The sequence below is a fragment of the Anolis sagrei genome, chromosome X (assembly GCF_037176765.1).
Source record: "Anolis sagrei isolate rAnoSag1 chromosome X, rAnoSag1.mat, whole genome shotgun sequence".
NCBI lineage: Eukaryota > Metazoa > Chordata > Lepidosauria > Squamata > Dactyloidae > Anolis > Anolis sagrei.
In genome coordinates this window covers 102,669,508-102,694,070 of record NC_090034.1, presented here as the reverse complement: position 1 = coordinate 102,694,070, position 24,563 = coordinate 102,669,508, and the positions used below count along the sequence as shown (strand labels likewise).

Genomic DNA, 24,563 nt, shown 5'->3' with positions numbered 1-24,563 from the left:
TCGTTCTTCCATCCATCTGTCCATCCATCTTTCCCTTGGATCCTAGAATTGGAAGAGGCCACAAAGACCATCCATTTCTTCCATCCATCCATCCATCCATCCATCCATCCATCCATCCACCCATCCATTCATCCTTCCCTTTGATCCTAGAATTGAAAACCCTTCCTTCCTTCCTTCCATCCATCCATCCATCCATCCATCCATTCCTCGGATCCTAAAATTGGAAGAAGCCATAAAGACCAGTCAGTTCTTTCTTCCTTTCTTTCATCCATCTTTCCCTTGGATCCTAAAATTAGAAGAGTTCACTAGGACCATCCAGTTTGTTCATTCTTCCTTCCTTCCATCCATCCATCCATCCATCCATATTTCCCTTGGATCCTAGAATTGGAAAAGGCCACAAGTATCATCCATTTTTTCCTTCCATCCATCCCTCAGATCCTAAAATTTCAAGAGGCCATTAGGACGATTCTGTTCTTTCTTTCTTTCTTTCTTTCTTTCTTTCTTTCTTTTTTCTTCCTTCCATCCATCCATTTATCCATATTTCCCTTGGATCCTAAAATTGAAAAGAGGCCACAAGGACCATCCAGTTCATTCATTCATTCATTCATTCCTCCATCCATCCATATTTCCCTTGGATCCTAGAATTGGAAAAGGCCACAAGGACCATCCTTTCCTCCTTCCTTCCTTCTTCCATCCATCCATCCATCCATCCCTCGGATACTAACAATGGAAGAGGCCATAAGGACCATTCCATCCACCCGTCCATCCATCTTTCCCTCAGATCCTAAAATTAGAAGAGGCCAAAAGGACCATCTGGATCTATCTATCTATCTATCTATCTATCTATCTATCTATCTATCTTATTCTCTCCCATCCATCCATCCATCCGTCTATCCATCGTTCCCTCGGATCCTAGAATTGGAAGAGGACACAAGGACCATCCTTTCCTTCATTCATCCATCCATCCTTCCTTCCTTCCATCCATCCTTCGGATACTAACAATGGGCCATAAGGACCATTCCATCCGCCCGTCCATCCATCCATGTTTCCCTCAGATCCTAAAATTAGAAGAGGCCAAAAGGAACATCTGGATCTATCTATCTATCTATCTATCTATCTATCTATCTATCTATCTATCTTATTCTCTCCCATCCATCCATCCAACTAACCATCATTCCCTCAGATCCTAGAATTGGAAGAGGCCACAAGGACCATCCTTTCCTCCTTCCTCCCTCCCTTCCTTCCTTCCTTCCTTCCTTCCTTCCTTCCTTCCATCCATCCCTCGGGTACTAACAATGGAAGAGGCCATAAGGACCATTCCATCCGCCTATCCGCCCGTCCGTCCATCCATCCATCCATCTTTCCCTCAGATCCTAAAATTAGAAGAGGCCAAAAGGACCATCCGGATCTATCTATCTATCTATCTATCTATCTATCTATCTATCTATCCATCCATCCATCCATCCATCCATCCATCCATCCATCCATCTATCTCTCTATCTAGCTATCTTATTCCCTCCCATCCATCCATCCATCGTTCCCTCGGATCCTAGAATTGGAAGAGGACACAAGGACCATCCAGGTCGGTCGGTCGGTCGGTCGGTCTATCTATCTATCTATCTATCTCCCTGCCTGCCTGCCTGCCTGCCTATCTATCTATCTATCTATCTATCTATCTATCTATCTATCTTATTCTCTTCCTTCCTTCCTTCCTTCCTTCCTTCCTTCCTTCCTTCCTGCCTGCCTGCCTGCCTGCCTGCCTGTCTGTCTGTCTTATTCTCTTCCTTCCTTCCTTCCTTCCTTCCTTCCTGCCTGCCTGCCTGCCTGCCTGCCTGCCTATCTATCTATCTATCTATCTATCTATCTATCTATCTATCTATCTACCGTATCTATCTTATTCTCTTCCTTCCATCCATCCATCCATCCATCATTCCCTCAGATCCTAGAACTGGAAGAAGACACAAGGACTATCCAGTTCTTTCTTTGCTCCTGTCTTACTTTTTTTCTTTCCTCTCTTCTCACCGACAGAATTGGGCCAAACTTCCCACACAAAACCACCATTACCAAAGGAAAATACGTGATCCTTCTGACACCCGCACGACCCCCTTAGGGGTCGCAACCCCCAGATTGAGAACTGCTGTACTAGACATTTCTCCGTACCGGGTTTCCCCAATCCACTCACCGGCCAGGCGAAGTCGAAGGGCATGACCACTCGGTGGCTGTGGTCGGAGTGCTTGGGGTGTCCGGCGGAGAAGGTGTTGCCCCCGAGGAGGGGGGTGGCGGCAGCACCCAGGACGCAGGGCCCCCCCGGCTGCACCCGCAACTGGTACTCTTTCAGGCAAATGCGGAAGAAAGTCCGGCACGGATCGTCCTCGGGGCAGGGTGGCTCCAGCCCTCCACGGCAGCAGCGCCCGTCCGCCAAGGTGCCCCTCTCGTTGCGCATGAACCGGATCTGGAGCTCAAAGGTGCCCACGGCTTCGGCAACCTGGAAGTGAGATAGTCAAGGAGAAGCCGCATGAAATGCAATGGACTTGTGGTTAAGCGGAACTCTCAAGCAACCGGCAAAAAAACCCCCAAAAACAAAGAAGTAATAAATGTAGAAATAGTCTACATTTCACCTACTGCCACCATCACCTTACAACTAAATAGAGGAGACTATTATTCTATGACTCTCGGTTAACCGGAATCCAAGTATCCAAAACTCTCAAGCAACTGGCAATTTTTTAAAACGAAATAATACTTTTAAACAAAAATAAAAACCAATTTAACTCAAATTGCATACTGCATTCCAAAAAGGCAAAGAGCATTCTGCATATGCTCAGAGGTACCTTTGCTACAAATATGTACTTTGCACCAATGATCACTCCCTATGTGGTTAGGGAAAGGCACTCTGCATATGCTCAGAGGTACTTTTGCCATGAATATATACTTGACGTCAATAATCAATCCCTATAGTTCGGAAAAGACACTCTACATATGCTCAGAGGAACCTTTGCAATGAATATGTACTTTGCACCAATGATCACTCCCTACGGTTAGGAAGATGCACTCTGCATATGCTCAGAGGTACTTTTGCCATGAATATGTACTTTGTGCCAATTCCTTATGGTTCGGGAAAGGCACTCTGCATATGCTCAAAGCTACCCTTGCCATGAATATGTACTTTGCACTAATGTTCAAAGCCTAAGGCAAGTAAAAAGCACTCTGCATATGCTCAGAGGTTCCACTGCCACGAATATGTACTTCACACCAATTACCTATATCCTCAGAGGTACCTTTGTCATGAATATGTACTTTACACCAATGTGCAAAGCCTATGGCAAGTAAATAGCACTCTGCAAATGCTCAGAGGTACCTTTGCCATGAATATGTACTTTGTGCCAATTCCTTATGGTTTGGAAAAGGCACTCTGCACATGCTCAGAGGAACCTGTGTCACGAATATGTACTTTGTGGCAATGATCAATCCCTATAGTTAGGAAAAGGAACTCTGCATATGCTCAAAGCCACCCTTGCCCTAAATATGTATTTTTCGCCAATGATCACTCCCTATGGTTAGGGAAAGGCACTCTGCATATGCTCAGAGGTACTTTCGCCATGAATATGTACTTTGTGCCAATTCCTTATGGTTCGGGAAAGGAACTCTGAACATGCTCAGAGGTACATTTGTCATGAATATGTACTTTGCACCAATTATCAATCCCTTTGGTCTTGAAAAGGCACTCTGCATATGCTCAGAGGTACCTTTGCCAAGAATATATACTTTGTGTCAATGATCAATCCCTATAGTTCAGAAAAGGCACTCTGCATATGCTCAGAGGGACCTTTGCCATGAACATGTACGTTGCATCAATAATCAATCCCTATGCTTAAGGAAAGACACTCTGCATATGCTCAAAGTTCTCTTTGCCGCACCAATTTTGAATCCTTAAGGTTAGGAAAAGGCACTCTGCATATGCTCAGAGGTACCTTTGCCATGAATATGTACTTTGCGACAATGATCAATCGCTATGGTTAGAGAATTTTAATGTACCAAACATGCCAGGTTTGTCTGGAAATGTGACACTATTTCCTGTGCTGGTCAATGACCGAAATAAATATTTTGATTTGATGGTTAGAGAAAGGCACTCTGCATATGCTCAAAGCTACCCTTGCCCTGAATATGTACTTTGCACCAATGTACTTTGCTCTATGGCTAGTAAAGGGCACTCTGCATATGCTCAGAGGTACTTTTGCCATGAATATGTACTTTGTGCCAATTCCTTATGGTTCGGGAAAGGCACTCTGCACATGCTCAGAGGTACCTTTGTCACGAATATGTACTTTGCGGCAATGATCAATCCCTATGGCAAGTAAAGGGCACTCTGCATATGCTCAGAGGTACTTTCGCCATGAATATATACTTTGTGCCTATTCCTTATGGTTCGGGAAAGGCACTCTGCATATGCTCAAAGCTACCCTTGCCATGAATATGTGCTTTGCACCAATATTCAAAGCCTATGGTTAGGAAGAGGCACTCTGCATATGCTCAAAGCTACCCTTGCCACGAATATATACTTTGCACCAATGTACTTTGCACTATGGCTAGTAAAGGGGACTCTGCATATGCTCAGAGGTACTTTTGCCATGAATATGTACTTTGTGCCAATTCCTTATGGTTCGGAAAAGGCACTCTGCATATGCTCAAAGCTACCCTTGCCATGAATATGTGCTTTGTGCCAATGTTCAATACCTATGGCAAGTAAAGGGGCACTCTGCATATGGTCAGAGGTTCCACTGCCACGAATATGAACTTCACATCAATTACCTATCTCTATAGTTAGGAAAACACACTCTGCATATGCTCAGAGGTACCTTTGCAATGAATATGTACTTTACACCAATATGCAAAGCCTATGGCAAGTAAAGGGCACTCTGCATATGCTCAGAGGTACTTTCCCCATGAATATATACTTTGTGCCAATTCCTTATGGTTCGGAAAAGGAACTCTGCACATGCTCAGAGCTACCTTTATCATGAATATGTACTTTGCAGCAATGATCAATCCCAATGGTTAGGAAAAGGCACTCTGCATATGCTCAGAGGCACCTTTGCTACGAATATGTGCCAATTACTGGGATTCAAAACAGGTTTGGCGGCTGGGAGTGATTCCAGGCCAAAGTCCTAGGGGCCAGGGCATGGTTTCCTTTTGAGCAGCTTTTAAAATCCCAGACAAGTCCAAACAGAAAAGGAATACAGGAATATATTCCTTTTTTCGTTTTCCCGGGGCGTTTTGGGAATTTCCTCCTCCGTAGTGTCGAAACTACCTCCGGGAAAATAAATAAATACGCTTTTGGCGTTGAGTAGAGAATTGGGGACCAGATGCAAAAATAAATAAGGAAAATAATCAATTGACCTGTTCAAACGAAGTAATGATATGCAAATTTGAAACAAACAAATTTGTTTACACTGTGGTGCGCCTGCAAGACGTCTTTCCAACCAAACAAATTTGTTTACGTTGTTGTGCGCCTGCAAGATGTCTTTCCGACCGATGGGAAAGCTATTGCAAGGAAAAGCAAGGAAAATAGAGGAAGGGATACATAGTGCAGCCAAAGGAGTGGGCAGCGATTCCCAACCCATCGCTCGGGGGGCAGATCCGCCACACCCGACGCTGGCATCCCGATGAGGAAATCCATCATCCCCAAGGGAGGCTGGGCGTTGCTGGAGCGAAACACATGCACAAGCAGGGTTGTGGCACATCTGCTCTCTGCTTTTGCTCGGGGGCCGCTCTCTTGCCAGATGTGGAGCCGCTCATATGCCAAGACGGGCCGTTTCTGGCCCAGGAGGAATGCTGTGGCCACCCAACTGGCCCACATGGCCACGAACTCTGCAGCCATGCAGCCATTCCTTGCAATATATTTACAATTCCATAGATAGGTGGTGAAGCCTCTTTCTCTGAACACAGTCCAAAAGAACTTGTAATGGAGCTCTGTGTGTGTATCAGGCATGGGCAAGCTTGGGCCCTCCAGGTGTTTTGGACTCCAACTCCCACAATTCCTAACAGCCTAGCGGCTGTTAGGAATTGTGGGAGTTGGAGTCCAAAACACCTGGAGGGCCCAAGTTTGCCCATGCCTGATTAGACCTAATAATAATAATAATAATAATAATAATAATATATAAAGACCTAATAATATATATATAATAGATATATATAATAGACCTATATATATAATAGACCTAATAATAATAATAATGGAGCTGTATATGTGTATGTATGTGTGTGTATATATGTGTGTGTGTGTGTGTGTGTGTGTGTATATATATATATATATATACACATCAGCCATTCATCCGATAGCGAATGGTGACACTTGTTTTTATTAATTATAAGCCAAATGTGATGTTATTAATTGTTAATTGTTGTATTTCATCGTTCTACTTTCACTTGACTTGGCCGATGGTTTGTTGACCGAAATAAAGGCTACTGACTGACTGACTTATACACACACACACACACACACACACACACATATACATATACACACACACATACATGCACATATACAGCTCCATTATTATTATTATTATTATTATTATTATGTCTATTATGTCTATTATTATTATAAAGCCACATGTTGTGCAAAGGACACAAACATTGTTTAGAACACATACAGTTATACTGTTCCATTATTATTAATATTATTATTAGGTCCATTATTATCACTATTATTATTATTAGAAAACCATGTTTTGTTGTGCAATGGACACAGACATTGTTTAGCACACATATAGTTATACTGCTCCATTATTATTATTATTGCTCCATTATTATTATTATTATTAGGTCCATTATTATTATTACTATTATTATTATTATTATTATTATTATTAGAAAACCATGTTTTGTTGTGCAAAGGACACTAACATTGTTTAGCACACATACAGTTATACTGTTCCATTATTATTAATATTATTATTACTATTACTATTGCTCTATTATTATTATTAGGTTCATTATTATTACTATTATTATCAGAAAACCATGTGTTGTTTTGCAATGGACAAAAACATTGTTTAGCACACACATACTTATACTGCTCCATTATTATTATTATTATTATTATTATTATTGCTCCATTATTATTATTATTATTATTGCTCCATTATTATTATTATTGCTCAATTATTATTATTATTATTATTATTATTATTATTAGGTCCCTTATTATTATTATTATTATTATTATTACAAAACCATGTTTTGTTGTGCAAAGGACACAAACATTGTTTAGAACACATATAGTTATACTGCTCCATTATTATTATTAATATTATTATTACTCCATTATTATTATTATTAGGTCCATTATTATTACTATTATTATTAGAAAACCATGTTTTGTTGTGTAATGGACACAAACATTGTTTAGAACACATACAGTTATACTGCTCCATTATTATTATTATTATTATTATTATTATTATTATTAGGTTCATCATTATTACTATTATTATTATTAAAAACCCATGTTTTGTTGTGCAATGGACACAAACATTGTTTAGCACACATACAGTTAAACTGTTCCATTACTATTATTATTATTGTTGTTGTTGTTGTTACTATTACTATTGCTCCATTATTATTATTATTGTTAGGTCCATTATTATTACTATTATTATTATTAGAAAACCATATTTTGTTGTGCAAAGGACACAAACATTGTTTAGAACACATATAGTTATACTGCTCCATTATTATTATTATTATTATTATTATTATAGCTCTATTATTATTATTGTTATTATTAAATTGCTTATTTCAGCAGTTTGTGCCTCTTGAACAACAAAACATTGCAATATATATACTAATTGTTTAACAGACACAGACTCATATAGCTCCATTATTACTATTATTACAGCTCCATTATTCTTATCATTAGGTCCATTATTTGTTTGTTTGTTTATTTCAACAGTTTGTGCCCCTTGCACAACAAAACATTGCAATATATATTAATATAGTAGATAGATGTTTTGTTGTGCAAGGGACACAAACATATAGCTCTATTATTACTATTATTACAGCTCCATTATTCTTATGATTAGGTCCATTATTATTATTATTTAATTGCTAGTTTCAACAGTTTGTGCCACTTGCACAACAAAACATTGCAATATATACACTAATATAGTAGATAGATAGTTATAGATAGATAGATATTGTTGTGCAAGGAATATGAACATTGTTTAGCACACATAAATTCACACTGCGCCATGATTATTATTATTATTATTATGTTCATTATTATTATTAATTGCTTATTTCAACAGTTTCTATCCTTTGTGCAACAAAACATTGCAATATATATATAGTAATATAGTAGAGAGATATTTTGTTGTGCAAAGGACACAAATATTGTTTAACATACACATACTCAACTGCTTCATTGTTGTTGTTGGTTGTTGTTATTGCAGATCCATTATTATTAACATTAATAAGTCCATTATTATTAATAGTAGTATTTAACTGCTTGTTTCAACAATGATTGTGTCCTTTGCACAACAAAACATAGCAATATATATATACTAATATAGTAGATAGATAGGTGTTTTGTTGTGGAAAGCACACAAACATTGTTTAACACACACATACTCTTACAGTTTTATTATTATTATTATTATTATTATTATTATTATTATTTGATTGCTTGCTTCAACTATGTGTGTGTCCTTTGCACAACAAAACATTGCAATATACATACTAATATAGTAGAGAGGTAGATAGATGCTTTGTTGTGGAAAGGACACCAACATTGTTTAACACACACATACTCATACTACTCCATTATTATTATTATTATTATTATTATTATTATTATTATTATTATGCTTGTTTCAACAGTGTTTGCATCCTTTGCACAACAAAATATAAACACTAATATAGTGTGTGTTTTGTGTGTGTGTGTATATATATATATAGGTTTTGTTATGCAAAGGACACAAACATTGTTTAACACACACATACTCATATTACTCCATTATTATTATTATTATTATTATTATTATTAATATGCTGCTTGTTTCAACAATGTTTGTGTCCTTTGCACAACAAAATATAAACACTAATATAGGGTGTGTTTGTGTGCATGTGTGTATATATATATATATATATATACACAAAATATAAACACTCATATAGTGTGTGTTTGTGTGTGTATATATATACATATACACACACATATAATATAGTGTGTGTTTGTGGGTTTGTATTATATTATATTATATTTATATATATATATAACTATATATATTACTGTGTTTTGTTGTGGAAAGGCCACAAACATCCATGTCCTTTGCAGAACAAAATATAGTAAGACATATATATAGTAAGACAATAGTATATTAATATATATTGTACTCTAGTTTGTTGTGCAAAGGACTCAAACATTGTTCATGCAGAACACAATATAGTAAGACCTATTGATTATCTATCTCTCTATGTATCTATCTCTCTATGTATGTATCTCTCTATGTATCTATGTATCTCTCTATCTATGTATCTCTCTATCTATGTATCTCTCTATCTCTCTATGTATCTCTCTCTCTATCTATCTATCTCTCTATCTATCTATCTATGTATCTCTCTATCTCTCTATCTATCTCTCTATGTATCTCTCTCTCTCTATCTATCTATGTATGTATGTATGTATCTATCTATCTATGTATCTATCTATGTATCTATCTATCTATCTATCTATCTATCTATGTATCTATCTATCTATGTATCTATCTATCTATCTATCTATCTATCTATCTGTCTATGTATGTATCTATCTATCTATCTATCTATCTATCTATGTATCTCTCTCTCTCTATCTGTTTTGATGTGCCAAGGAGAACCCTCTCTGGCTCCCTTCTCCCCAGAATGGCCCATCCCAGCCCCCCAAAGCCAAGGCATGCCTAGAGATCCAGAGACAGGATGGGAGGGGTCTTCTCACCTGTCCGCCCAGGTAGAGCAGGAGGAGGAGGAGGAGGAGGAGGCAGGTGGAGGGGGGCCCAGGGGGTCTGGGCGGGGCCATTACCGCTCAAGCAGGGAGCTTTGAGATGGTAGAACAGAAGCTTTCCGAAGCTCCAGGTGCTCTTACTGCCTATTACAGGGAAAACCAGATGATCCCTAATCCATCTAAAACACAGACATGTGCTTTTCATCTCAAGAACAGACAAGCATCCCGAGCTCTGAAGGTCACCTGGGAAGGAATCCCACTGGAGCATTGCAGCGCACTATCTATCTATCTATCTATCTATGTATCTCTCTCTCTCTATCTGTTTTGATGTGCCAAGGAGAACCCTCTCTGGCTCCGTTCCCCCTAGTATGGCCCATCCCAGACCCCCAAAGCCAAGGCATGCCTAGAGATGCAGGCTCTTCTTCTCACCTGTCCGCCCAGGTAGAGCAGGAGGAGGAGGAGGAGGAGGAGAGGAAGGCAGGTGGAGGGGGGCCCAGGGGGTCTGGGCGGGGCCATCCTGTCCGGGGAAGCCCCTCCCTCCCGGGACCCCGGCCCTGGAAAGGCTCCAATGCCTCCTCTCGCCTCTTTGCTCCCAGCAGCAGAGACACAGGCAGAGAGACTGAGAGAGAGGCACACAGACAGAGAAACACCCAGCAGCAGCAGCAGCAGCAAGAGGCAGAGGACACGCCCCCTTCCCCACCCCGCAGCCAATCGGGTTGCCGCTCCCTGCGAGGACACGCCCACTCTCCCCAGGGCAGGGCCAAGAGCACCAGGGAAGGAGAAGGAGCATCCACACTGGGAGGGCAATGCGGGTTAGCACCACTTGGGATGGACATCCTGGCAGGTGGAGTTTGACAGAGAAGGATAAAAGGGTTGTAAAACTAAGGCTGCATTTGCACTGTGTGATTTATTAGTACTGTATTATTACTCTTACCATTACTACTACTTATTAGTATTATACTATTATTATTATTATTATTACTATTATTACTACTACTATTATTACTATTAATATTACCACTACTACTACTTATTAGTATTAAATTATTACCATTATTATGACTACTATTATTATTACTATTATTACCATTACCTCTAGTACTAATTAGTATTATACTATTACCATTACTACTACTACTATTAATACTATTATTACAATTACCTCTACTACTACTTATTAGTATTATACTATTATTACCATTATTACTACTACTGTTAACTATTACCATTACTACTACTACTTATTCATATTATTCTATTACCATTTCCACTATTATTACTATTGTTACTGTTACCATTACCTCTACTACTACTGATTAGTATTATACCATTATTATTACTACTATTATTATTAACTATTACCATTACTACTACTACTTGCTCATATTATTCTATTATTACCATTACCACTATTATTACTATTATTACTGTTACCATTACCTCCACTACTACTTATTAGTATTATACTATTATTACCATTATTACTACTATTATTAACTATTACCATTACTACTACTAATTAGCATTATACTATTACCATTATTAATACTATTATTACCATTACCTTTACTACTAATTAGTATTATACTATTATTACAATTACTACTACTACTACTTTTATTGTTACTATTACCATTACTATTACTACTCATTAGTATTATACTATTATTACTAATAGTAGTAGTATTACTATTACCATTACTACTACTACTTATTAGTATTATATTATTATCACCATTATTACTACTACTACTTATTAGTATTATACTATGATTACAATTATTACTACTATTATTACTATTACCATTACTACTGCTTAGTATTATTATAACCATTACTACTATTACTATTTTTACTATTATTATTATTATTATTACTACTACTATTACCATTACCTCAACTACAACTACAGGTGTATTTGCACTGTACGATTTATTAGTATCATTACCATTATTCTTACGACTACTATTATAATTACTAATATTACCATTACTTCTACTATTATTACAGACATTTTAAAACTAGGGGTGCATTTGCACTGTATGATTTATTAGTATTATACTATTATTACCATTATTATTTCTACTATTACTATTATCATTACTATTATTACCATTACGATTACTACTACTATTACAGATGTTGTAAAACTGTGGGTGCATTTGCACTGTTTGATTTATTAGTATTCTCATTATCATAACTATTATTATTATTACCTTTACTGTTATCATTTATTGTTACCATTATTGATATTATTCTTATTATTCTTATTAATGCAGTTTGGCATTACTTTGTCTGCTATGGCTCTATGCTATGGCATCTACGCAATAAAAATTATTGTTGTTGTTGTTGCGGTTATTATTCCATGCAGCAGCACTCTGGCAGAGAATACTAAAGACCTTGATGATGATGGTGGTGGTGGTTATTATTATTATTAGTAGTAGCAGTACTACTACTACTATTATTACAATAATTCCCCGCTTTAGCTAAAAACAGACTCAAAACAGGTCTTCATGTAGTTTGGAATAACTTTGACTTCCATGGCTCTATGCTATGGCATCTACGCTGTAAAATTTACTCTTGTTGTTGTTGTTATATGCAGAGAAGGCTAAAGATCTTGTAAAACTACATCTCCTACGATTCCATAGCCTTGAACCAAGGCAGTTCGAGTGAGGTCAGACTGCATTAACCCTACAGTGTAGATGGAGTCTTCTCATTTATTGATTATTATTTAATTTATTATTATTATTATTATTATTATTATTGTGAGGGCAAACTGCATTAACCCTACAGTGTAGATGGAGTATTTTAATTTATTGTTGTTGTTGTTGTTGTTGTTGTGGGGTCAAACTGCATTAATCCTACAGTATAGATGGTCTCCTAATTTATTGATTATTATTTAATTTATTATTATTATTATTATTATTATTATTATTATTATTACCATGGGGTCAAACTGTATTAACCCTACAGTGTAGATGGAGTCTCCCAATTTATTTATTATTATTTAATTATTATTTAATTTCTTCTTCTTCTTCTTCTTCTTCTTCTTCTTATTATTATTATTATTGTGGGGGCAAACTGCATTAATCCTACAGTACAGATGGTGTCTCCTAATTTATTTATTATTTTTAATTTATTATTATTATTACTATTATTATTACCTTGGGGTCAAACTGCATTAACCCTGCAGTGTAGATGCAGTCTCCTCATTTATTTATTATTATTTAATTTATTATTATTATTATTATTATTATTATTATTGTGGGGTCAAACTGCATTAACCCTATAGTGTAGATGGAGTCTCCTAATTTATTTATTTATTTATTATTTAATTATCGTGAGGGCAAACTTCATTAACCCTACTGTGTACATAGTCTCCTAATTTATTTATTTATATTATTATTATTATTATTATTATTATTATTATTATTATTATTATTATTGTGGGGTCAAACTGCATTGACCCTACAGTATAGATGGAGTCTCCTCATTTATTTATTATTTAATTTATTATTATTATTATTATTATCATCATCATCATATTATTATTATTATCATTACCATTATTGTTATTGTGCGGGCAAACTGCATTAACCCTACAGTATAGATGGAGTCTCCTAATTTATTTATTATTATTTAATTTATATTATTTAATTTATATTATTATTATTATTATTATTACTACTACTACTACTACTACTACCGTGGGGTCAAACTGCATTAACTCTATAGTGCAGATGAAGTCTTATAATTTATTTATTATTATTTTATTTATTATTATTTTATTTATTATTTAATTAATCATCATCAAAGATACTGTTTGTTGACATCTTCTCATCTCGTTCAAACCTCCCATAGACATAGATGCACTTGCAGTACAGATGCTGTCTCCCCCTGCTGGCCAACTCCGGTAAATACACCCATTGCTTAAAACTTTATTTTTTGTTTTGTTTTGAACTCAAATTAGTTTCTGTAATTGCAGTTCTTTTCTTCATGCTGAATATTCTTCCTTGGAGTGGAAATTTTTTTATTTGTGTTTGTGACCCTCAGATAAATGTGATCCAATCTACAAAAGCTTAGGCTTTGAGCCAAAAACCAATTCTTCTGCCCAAGAAAATACAATTCCCATGCATCGCTCAACCCAAAAGCAAGCACAGCTCTTTCTGGGTTGTTGTAGGTTTCTCCGGGCTATATGGCCATGTTCTAGAGGCATTTTCTCCTGACGTTTTGCCTGCATCTATGGCAAGCATCCGCTTGCCATAGATGCAGGCGAAACGTCAGGAGAAAATGCCTCTAGAACATGGCCATATAGCCCGGAGAAACCTACAACAACCCAGTGATTCTGGCCATGGGAGCCTTCGACAATACAGCTCTTTCTTCCGGCCACTCTCCTTTATTATTATTTTTAGGGTTTGTTTTGGGGCTTAAACAAAAGCTGCCCCCTTGACATCTCCTGGCCGGCTTCTGCTGGACTTCACAAAGGCCTCTTTGTCCTCTTGGAAGAGGAGAGAAAAGCCCTTTCCTGGCCTCAGCAAAGGGATCAGGCTTTTCTCAGGCTTCGAAAAGGAGGGATCCACTCCTCATTGGCCCATCGGGTTCCTTGATAAACAATGCCTTCAAAGCTCCTCGGAAGAGCCAAGGTCTTCCCCATCTGTCTAAACAATCGGTTCCTGACTCAGAGATGTCTTGCTTTTGCTCTTTGCAAGGCAAGTTAGAATAATTATAATAATATACATCACACAGTCCTAGACACTTGGGAAGTGTTCGACTTGTGATTTTGTGATGGAATTCTGGGATTTGCAGTCTGATCGGGCCCTAGCCTTCCTTGGAAGAGAAGGCTGAAGATTTTGCAAAACTACAGCTCTCATTTTTCAAAAGGAAAGAGGGGTCTGTCTGTATTTCCCCCATAAAACAGTGAATCCTTTTACCAGAAGGTGGTAGTGTTACTTACCACCATGGTTTTTATTGTGTAATGTTTTGTTATTGCTTATGTTTTTAATTTGCTTTCTTTTCTATTGTTGTTGTTTATTGCTGTGTGTTGAGGCCTTGGCCTTTGTAAGCCGCATCGAGTCCTTCGGGAGATGCTAGCGGGGTACAAATAAAGTTTAATAATAATAATAATTACTTACGGAAATTCATCCTCTCTCTCAGGGGAGCGTGCTCGCTCTATCCATGTCCAACATCTACACAAATGACCAGCCATTGCCAGAAGGGACAGAGAGTTTCATCTATGCTGATGATCGTGCCATTACCACTCAAGCAGGGAGCTTTGAGATGGTAGAACAGAAGCTTTCCGAAGCTCTAGGTGCTCTTACTGCCTATTACAGGAAAAACTAGCTGATCCCTAATCCATCTAAAACACAGACATGTGCCTTTCATCTCAAGAACAGACAAGCATCCCGAGCTCTGAAGATCACCTGGGAAGGAATCCCACTGGAGCATTGCCGCACACCCAAATACCTGGGAGTCACTCTGGACCGTGCTCTGACCTACAAGAAGCACTGCCTGAACATCAAGCAAAAAGTGGGTGCTAGAAACAATATCATATCACACAACCTGGGGATCACAACCAGATACAGTGAAGACCCTTGCGCTATGCTACTCTGCTGCTGAGTACGCATGCCCAGTGTGGAACACATTTCACCACGCTAAAACAGTGGATGTGGCTCTTAATGAGACATGCCGCATTATCATGGGGTGTCTGCGCCCTACACCACTGGAGAAATTACACTGCTTAGCTGGTATTGCACCACCTGACATCCGCCGGGAAGTAGCAGCCAATAGTGAAAGGACCAAGGCAGAGACATCTCCAGCTCATCCCTTGTTTGGGTATCAGCCAGCGCGTCAAGGACTTAAATCAAAAAATAGTTTTCTAAGATCTACAGAGACACTTGCTGGAACACCTCAGCAAGCGAGAGTCCAAAAGTGGCAGGCTCAAACCCAGAACCTCAATCAATGGCTGATACCAAATGAGAGACTCCCCCCTGGGCACACAGAAGACTGGGCGACTTGGAAGGCGCTGAACAGACTGCGCTCTGGCACCACAAGATGCAGAGCCAACCCCAAGAAATGGGGCCACAAAGTGGAATCCACGACATGTGTGTGTGGAGAAGAGCAAACCACTGACCACCTGCTGCAATGCAACCTGAGCCCTGCCACATGCACAAGGGGAGGACCTTCTTGTGGCAACACCAGAGGCACTCCAAGGGGCCAGATACTGGTCAAAGGACATTTAATCAACTACCAAGCTTGCAAACTTTGTGTTTTTTAATCTGTTTGTTTGTTTTGTTCTGTTAGAAATGTAATACAATGGTCTGGTTGCCCCTGACACGATAAATAAATAAATATCCTCTCTCTTTTTCCGAAAGAGAAAAAAAAACACCCTGTAAATCTTTCAATAGTCACTTTATTTTTTAACATCTTTTTTTTGTTTTGTTTTAATTACAGACAGTAAAATAGCTCAGTCGGTAGGAGGGCGACCGGGTGTATAAAAACCCTCCATGGTCATCATCATGGGAAAACAAAAAAAATTTCATCCAAAGTGCTTCTTGGATATTCACTGGTTCCTCTCTTTCTTTCTTTTTGTTTCGGCCACAAAAGAAAAGAAAAAGCAGCAGCTTCGTCTGGGGTCGGTGGGAAAGACGTCTTCCTTCCAAAGAGTGGGGTTGGTTGGTTTCTTAACAGGGCAAAGAGGAGGAAAACCTAAAGGAAGCAACACCCTGTTTCCTTTTAATCGGATCCATAGGCAAAAATGGGACCTTGGTGACCCCCGTCTCTATGCTTTTGTGCCTTGTTTTGGATGAAAAAGGAAGGAAATGGAGAGGTGGCGGAGGAAGAAGGGATGGTTAGGAACCAAGAAGTAACTCCTAAATTCATCTGGATCTATACTGGCATATAATCCAGTTTCGGAATACGGATTAACCGCATTGGTCTGCATTATTTGAGACCACATTGCAATGTATAGTGTTCCCTCACTTTTCGCGGGTGTTACGTTACAGGATCACCCGCGAAAAGTGAAAATCCACAAAGTAGGGATGCTAAAAAACCTGTAGTAACCCAGGGATAACTCCTAAATTCAGCTGGATCTATCCTGCCATATAATCCAGATTCAGAATACAGATTAACCATGTTGGCCTGGATTATTTGAGACCACGTTGCAATGTATAGTGTTCCCTCACTTATCGCGGGTGTTACATTCCAGGACCACCCACGAAAAGTGAAAATCCGCAAAGTAGGGATGCTAAAAAACCTACAGTAAGCCAGGGATAACGCCTAAATTTAGCTGGATCTATACTGTCATATAATCCAGTTTCTGAATACAGATTAACTGCATTGGTCTGGATTATTTGAGGCCACATTGCAATATACGTAAGTGTTACGGTCCAGGACCACCCGCAAAAAGTGAAAATCCGCAATGTAGGGATGTTCAAAAACCTGTAGTAACCCAGGGATAACTCCTAAATTCAGCGGGATCTATCCTGCCATATAATCCAGATTCAGAATACAGATTAACCATGTTGGTCTGGATTATTTGAGACCACATTGCAATGTATAGTGTTCCCTCACTTATCGCGGGTGTTACATTCCAGGACCACCCACGAAAAGTGAAAATCCGCAAAGTAGGGATGCTAAAAAACCTACAGTAAGCCAGGGATAACGCCTAAATTCAGCTGGATCTATACTGGCATATAATCCAGTTTCGGAATACAGATTAACCGCATTGGTCTCGATTATTTGAGACCACATTGCCATATCCAGTGTTCTCTCACTTATCACGAGTGTTACGTTCCAGGACCACCCGCGAAAAGTGAAGATCCACAAAGTAGGGAGGTGGCGGAGGAAGAAGGGATGGTTAGTAACCAAGAAGTAACTCCTAAATCCAGATGGATCTATACTGGCATATAATCCAGTTTCGGAATACAGATTAACCACATTGGTCTGGATTATTTGAGACCACACTGCAATGTATAGTGTTCCCTCACTTATTGTGGGTGTTACGTTCCAGGACCACCCGCGAAAAGTGAAAATCCGCAAAGTAGGGAGGTGGTGGAAGAAGAAGGGATGGTTAGTAACCAAGAAGTAACTCCTAAATTTAGCTGGATCTATACTGGCATATAACCCAGTTTCGGAATACAGATTAATCATATTGGTCTGGATTATTTGAGACCACATTGCCATATACAGTGTTCCCTCACTTATCGCGGGTGTTACATTCCAGGACCACCCGCGAAAAGTGAAAATCCGCAATGTAGGGATGCTCAAGAACCTGCAGTAACCCAAGGATAACTCCTAAATTCAGCTGGATCTATACTGCCATATAATCCAGTTTCAGAATACAGATTAACTGCATTGGTCTGGATTATTTGAGACCACATTGCCATATCCAGTGTTCCCTCACTTATCGTGGGTGTTACATTCCAGGACCACCCGCAAAAAGTGAAAATCCGGAAAGTAGGGTTGGTAAAAAACCTACAGTAAGCCAGGGATGCTATGTTTATTTTAATATTTATACATTATTTTAGTATTATACACTATTTTAAGTCTTTATAAATCCTCCTCGCACACTTATACACTACATAACCCTCTTTGAATGTGTTGTTTACATAATCCTCGTCTCCAGCTTTATCCATAAAAGCACTCTTAAATCCATAGCACTTCTAAAATTGATCAAACCAGCCCTTGTTGGCAGTGAATTTGCCTGATTTGGTGGGAGAACCAGTCAATGTTGATGGTCGAGTACCGCAAAAACCCGCGAAAATGCAGCGATTAATATTTATTGAAAAACCGCAAAAAATTGAGTCCGCAAAAAGCGAACCACGAAGTAGTGAGGGATTACTGTAGTTCCGTTCCATGCAGTCAAGCTGCACCCCAATACATCATCATATAGAAATGTCGATCCAGCTTGAGAGGAAGCATCCCAAATCTTTAGTCACAATATCCCGATGAGATACCTGACTATTCAAGTGTTGTTATTCTACTTTTAACCTCACTTAAGATGGATCCTGGGATTTGCAGTTTAGTGAGGCCCGGGAACCCCTTGGCGGAACATGAGTGTGATGAAGTGTAAATTTTTATCTACAGTTAGGTATTGTTATAGATAAGTGTTTGTAAGGGTAAGTATACAGTATGGCGTAATACTGGGGGATGGTAGCCAGCTTAGCTCGCTTTGAGCTGAGTTGCTATGGAGATAGGGGCGGAGCCAACTGCCACTTGGCAGAGCAGCCATTTTAAAGCGGTCAGTCTGTGGTCAGTGAACTGCAGAAGTGGCTGGTTCTGTTGTGTGTGGGGAACCAGTGAGGATTCTGTAGTCAAAGAACTGCAGGGGAAGGTTGATTATTTGGTATTAAGAATCAGGAAGGTTTTGGCTTTGAGCCAATATAGTTTAGATAAGTCAAGTGACTTATTTATATTAAAAGTAACGGTTGTGGGAAAAGAGGGGAAGCCCTAATAAGCATCTTTATTATAACAGAACCATCATAAAGGATAAGCGTGTGCCTGAAACAATCTGTTAAAGAAACACCTTTTTAAAGGAACTAAGTTTGAGACCTGTTTGTCAGAAGAATTAGTCCTCATAAGAGTTATTTATGAATTGCTATGAATGTAACCTTCGAAGATCTGTACCTCTAAGAGAAAGGAAACTTTGAAACCATCAAGCTTCTGTACCTCAATAAACTTGTTACAGTTTCTTTTTAAAGTCAAGCCTATGTTACCATTCCTTTCCAAGTCAAGTCACGCTACATATTGAAGAAAGACCAAAGCAACATTACAAGCTATTGGTTGTGTCATCAATATAATAAGCCCTCACAAAGAGGTGGCTCCTTTTACCAACTCTCTACATATTGATAGTAGTTATATTTATACATCCTTACAATTTGGTGGCATCATTACAAGCCTTTACAATTAGTAGCAGTAATATACAGGCACCTTCACAATGATGAACTGCAAATCCCAGGATCCAAGAGAAGGCAAACCATAGAATGAGAGTAGGGTAACAACTCTTTAAGAGTATCGTATGGAATTGTCCTAAACTGGAAATCCAGTTTCCCCCAAAACACCTAATATTCTGCAGTCAATCCGCATCCCGAAAATTCATCATATAGCAGTGTAGATCCAGCCTGAGATGAAGCAACCCTCACAATATCCCAATGAGGTATCGGACTATTCAAGTGTTGTCGTTCTACTTTTAACTCTGCTTGAAAATCCTGGGATTTGCAGTTTAGCGAAGACCAGGAACTCCTTGGTAAACTGCAAATCTCAGGATCCAAGAGGAGGCAAGCCATAGAATTGAGAGTGGGATAACAACTCTTTAGGAGTGTAGTGTGGTATTGTCCTAAAATGGAAATCCAGTTTCTCCAAAAACACCTAATATTATGGCCTCAGAGAGTTTCCATTGCGTCCATTCCAGAGAAAAATAAATTAGCACAAACTTGCCAATCTAGATTTCTTAAAAGAAGTCTCCAAAGGCTGGAGATCTTGGGAGGTCAAGATTCCAGATGAATTCCTATCTTTGCACAATGCCAACAGTGCCCTAGACTAGAGGCGAGAAAAACGGATGAGGTTAAGAGACCTAGAACGCTATATGGGTCAGTTCTAGACTCCCTGCAAAGATCTGCAAATCTGCCACCAGGAAGATCATCTTCCTCCGTTCTCATAGGTGGACACATCCACATAAGCTGCTCACCATAGATTTGCAGTAGTGCAGGCATGGGCAAACTTGGGCCCTCTCAGTGTTTTGGACTTCAATCCCCACAATTCTTAACAGCCTCAGGCTTAAGCAGCTGAGGGGGGAAAGGAAAGGGCCTGAGGCTTCTAGGAATTATAGAAGTTGAAGTCCAAAACACCTGGAAGGTACAAGTTTGCCCATGCCTGCAGTAGTGGCTTGCAGCTCTCAGTAGTGGGTTGCTGAGTCCATTCCAGGTATTGGAAGGGATCTCTCCAAAGTGATGGACCTGTAGTGCAGTACCTTGGAGAGCTCCCTGAACACCTTGGGTTGAATCTGTTGCCCTGCAACTGATGGTAAAGCTTGTAGGGCATTCCTAGCCAGGTGTAAACAACCCTGATGGGAGCCTAAAACAAGTTAGGATTGGAGGGGAGTGATGTCAGAATCACCATACCAGCACGGGATTGGCTGCTTCGATTCTCTGTGGTGGTGGGGGGGGGGGGGGGAGGGAGGCTGGGTACAGTTGGGGAAGGTAGTGTAGATAACACATTTGTTTTGGGAGGGAAATTAAATAGCAATAGACTGTGGGCAGTGTTTGGCCAGTACGGGGAGGATGGGAGTTGGGGTTGATATATACAGGAGGTTTGAGCAGGGAAACTTTAGAACTGTCTTTTTAGGTTTGTGGAAAGAAGGAACAAACCACTTGCCTCCAGCATTTTATTGTTGTGAGCTTGATTTTAACCCCAAGATCTTCCAGAGTCTGGCAGAGAGGGAGCTGGCCACAGATTCAGAGACCTTTCCTTCCTTCCTGGAAATCTGGATGGGAATTAGGCTGTTATATTACAAAGTTGAGAGGGAAACTTTAGAACTGTTTTTTTAGGATTGTGGAAAGCAGGTATAAACCAATTGTCTCCAGCGTGTTATTGCTGTGAGCTTGATTTTAAGTGCAAGATCTTCCAGAGTCAGACAGAGGGAGCTGAGCACAGATTCAGAGACCTTTCCTCCCTTCCTGGAAATTTGGATTGGAGTTGGGCTGTTATATTACAAGATGTTTGAGCGGGAAACTTTAGAACTGTCTTTTTAGCATTGTGGAAAGAAGGAATAAACCAATTGTCTCCAGCGTGTTATTGCTCTGAGCTTGATTTTAACTCCAAGATCTTCCAGAGGAAGCTGGCCACAGATTCAGAGACCTTTCCTCCCTTCCTGGAAATTTGGATTGGAGTTGGGCTGTTATATTATAATGTGTTTGAGTGGGAAACTTTAGAACTGTCTTTTTAAGACTATGGAAAGAAGGAATGGACCACTTGCCTCCGGCGTTTTATTGTTGTGAGCTTGATTTTAACCCCAACATCTTCCAGAGAGAGCTGAGCACCGATTCAGAGACCTTTCCTTCCTTCCTGGAAATTTGGATAGGAGTTGGGCTGTTATATTATAATGTGTTTGAGTGGGAAACTTTAGAACTGTCTTTTTAAGACTATGGAAAGAAGGAATGGACCATTTGTCTCCAGCATGTTATTGTTGTGAGCTTGATTTTAACCCCAAGATCTTCCACAGTCTGACAGAGGGAGTTGAGCACAGATTCAGAGACCTTTCCTTTCTTCCTTCCTGGAAATTTGGATCACAGTTGGGCTATTATATTACAGAGTGTTTGAATGGGAAACTTTAGAACTGTCTTTTTAGGATTGTGGAAAGAAGGAGTAAACCATTTGTCTCCAGCGTGTTATTGCTGTGAGCTTGATTTTAACTCCAAGATCTTCCAGAGTCTGACAGAGAGGAAGCTGGCCACAGATTTAGAGACCTTTCCTTTCTTCCTGGAAATCTGGATGGGAGTTAGGCTGTTATATTACCGGATGTTTCAGCGGGAAACTTTAGAACTGTCTTTTTAGGATTGTGGAAAGAAGGAATAAACCACTTGTCTCCAGCGTTTTATTGTTATGAGTTTGATTTTAACTCCAAGATCTTCCAGAGTCTGACAGAGAGGAAGCTTGCCACAGATTTAGAGACCTTTCTTTCCTTCCTGGAAATTTCAAAAGCAACAATGACTGGGAGTACACTGCAACCTTGATCCAACCTATGGCAATATCCAGCTTCTTGGTGGAAAGAAGCACACTCCACGTGAGAATATGCTCTCATTTCTTCCAAGCTAAGACCAGCGGCTTCCCTATCACTTCTTATTCACTCTTTGTCGCTGAAATAAGAGTCTGTTCCTTGAAAGCTGTTGGGAGGACACAGAACTGTGTACAGGAAGCTATTTATCCCTGTCAATATCACCACAAGACTGTCAACCAACCCCACATCCATCTACTCCAGTGGTTCTCTTCCAAGTTAACATCAGTGGCTTCTCTATGGTCTGCATCACTTCCTTTTCACTCTTCTTCCCTGAAATAAGAGCCTGTTCCTTGATAGTTACCTGGAGGACACAGAACTATGTATAGCAGTGGTTCTCAACCTGTGGGTCCCCAGATGTTTTGGCCTTCAACTCCTAGAAATCCTAAAAGCTGGTAAACTGGCTGAGATTTCTAGGAGTTGTAGGCCAAAACACCTGGGGACCCACAGGTTGAGAACCACTGATGTATAGGAAGCTATCTGTCCCTATCGATATCACCATAAGACTGTCAACCAACCCCACATCCATCTACTCGAGTGGTTCTCAATCTGTGGGTCCCCAGATGTTTTGGCCTTCAACTCCCAGAAATCCTAACAGCTGAGATTTCTGGGAGTTGTAGGCCAAAACACCTGGGGACCCACAAGTTGAGAACTACTGATCTACTCACTTCTGGATATTGAGCCTGGGAAGGAAGAGTCTGTATCGTAAAGGAGGATGAGCACAAGGACCAAGGGGAGGGGGAAAGAAGAAAACAAAACAAAACAGTAGATTGTAGGGAATAAATACAATCTTCCAATATATATATTTTTTAAAAAATCGTTTTGTTACACTCTGGCTGCCGTTTCCTCTCGTGCCGCTAGTGCATTGACAGAAAAAAAACAAAATGAGAAAGAAGGGTCCATGCCCTGCCTTTTTTTTGTATGAGGTGGAAGGGCGTGCGTTACTGACGCAACCCCCCAACCCCTGGAATTGATGTTCGGGGCATTAACACCCGCTCTCCCTCCATTCTCTTGCCCCCCTCTGCTTTGTAATGAAGGATGATGCTGGAAGAAACTGTAACCAAAATAATAATAATAATAATAATTGAGAAAAGGAAAACCAGAGTCGTTTGCCGAGCGCAAAAATGGGTGTCTCCTGACCAAAGGGGAGGAAAGGGGGGCGAGGGCCAGCGGCGGAGGCGGCGACGGGCAGGCGGTTTACATCATCCCCAGCTGCAGCAGCGAGTTGGCATACATCATTGGCTTGACGTTTGGATGAGGCTGGAAGGAGGAGAAGACCAGTGAGACATATTTTTTCCTGGGTTATAAATGTCATTTCCTAATTGGTTCTATCATAAAAGAACATGGGAAAAGTTTATTAAACTGCCCAAACTTTCCGTTGCTGTGAATTTTCCAGGCTGTCTGGCTATGTTCCAGAAGCATTTTCTCCTGATGTTTCACCCGCATCTATGGCAGGCATCCCCAGAGGTTGTGATGTCTGTTGGAAACTAGGCAAGTGAGGTATTTATAGGCCTGGTCAATCCATGGTTCTAAAGTATACATACCTGTGTTCACAGATTTATTTATTTTATTTACAGCTTTTATATTTGCCCTTCTCACCCCGCAGGGGACTCAGGGCGGATTAGAGTGTACACATATATGGCAAACATTCAATGCCAATTTTGACATACAACATATACAGACATAGACAGAGGCTATTTAACTTTTTCTGGCTGCCAGGGGAGCTGTCGCTTTCATCGTCCATCTGCGACACTGATGAAGTACTTCCGCATTCCCCGCATGCTTTTTTCTGAAGTCTTTATTGCCTCATAAGTT

General features: G+C 39.6%; 2 protein-coding genes across 2 annotated transcripts in view; both read right to left on the bottom strand.

Annotated features, from left to right (window-relative positions):
• LOC137094871 (protein jagged-1-like) overlaps positions 1 to 10,054 on the bottom strand; it is a 42,206-nt gene extending 32,152 nt beyond the window's left edge. Inside the window, exons 1-2 of the mRNA XM_067460790.1 lie at positions 9,974 to 10,054; positions 2,183 to 2,485 (exon numbers count right to left, since the gene is read on the bottom strand). Of these exons, the coding sequence (XP_067316891.1) occupies positions 2,183 to 2,485; positions 9,974 to 10,054 (384 nt within the window). The remainder of the gene's footprint in view (positions 1 to 2,182; positions 2,486 to 9,973) is intronic.
• A 6,316-nt stretch (positions 10,055 to 16,370) lies between these two features.
• The window catches only part of LOC132781880 (serine/threonine-protein phosphatase 5), a 48,936-nt gene continuing 40,743 nt past the window's right edge, over positions 16,371 to 24,563 (bottom strand). The window contains exon 13 of the mRNA XM_060786407.2: positions 16,371 to 24,008. Within this exon, the coding sequence (XP_060642390.2) occupies positions 23,946 to 24,008 (63 nt within the window). The 3' untranslated portion in view covers positions 16,371 to 23,945. The remainder of the gene's footprint in view (positions 24,009 to 24,563) is intronic.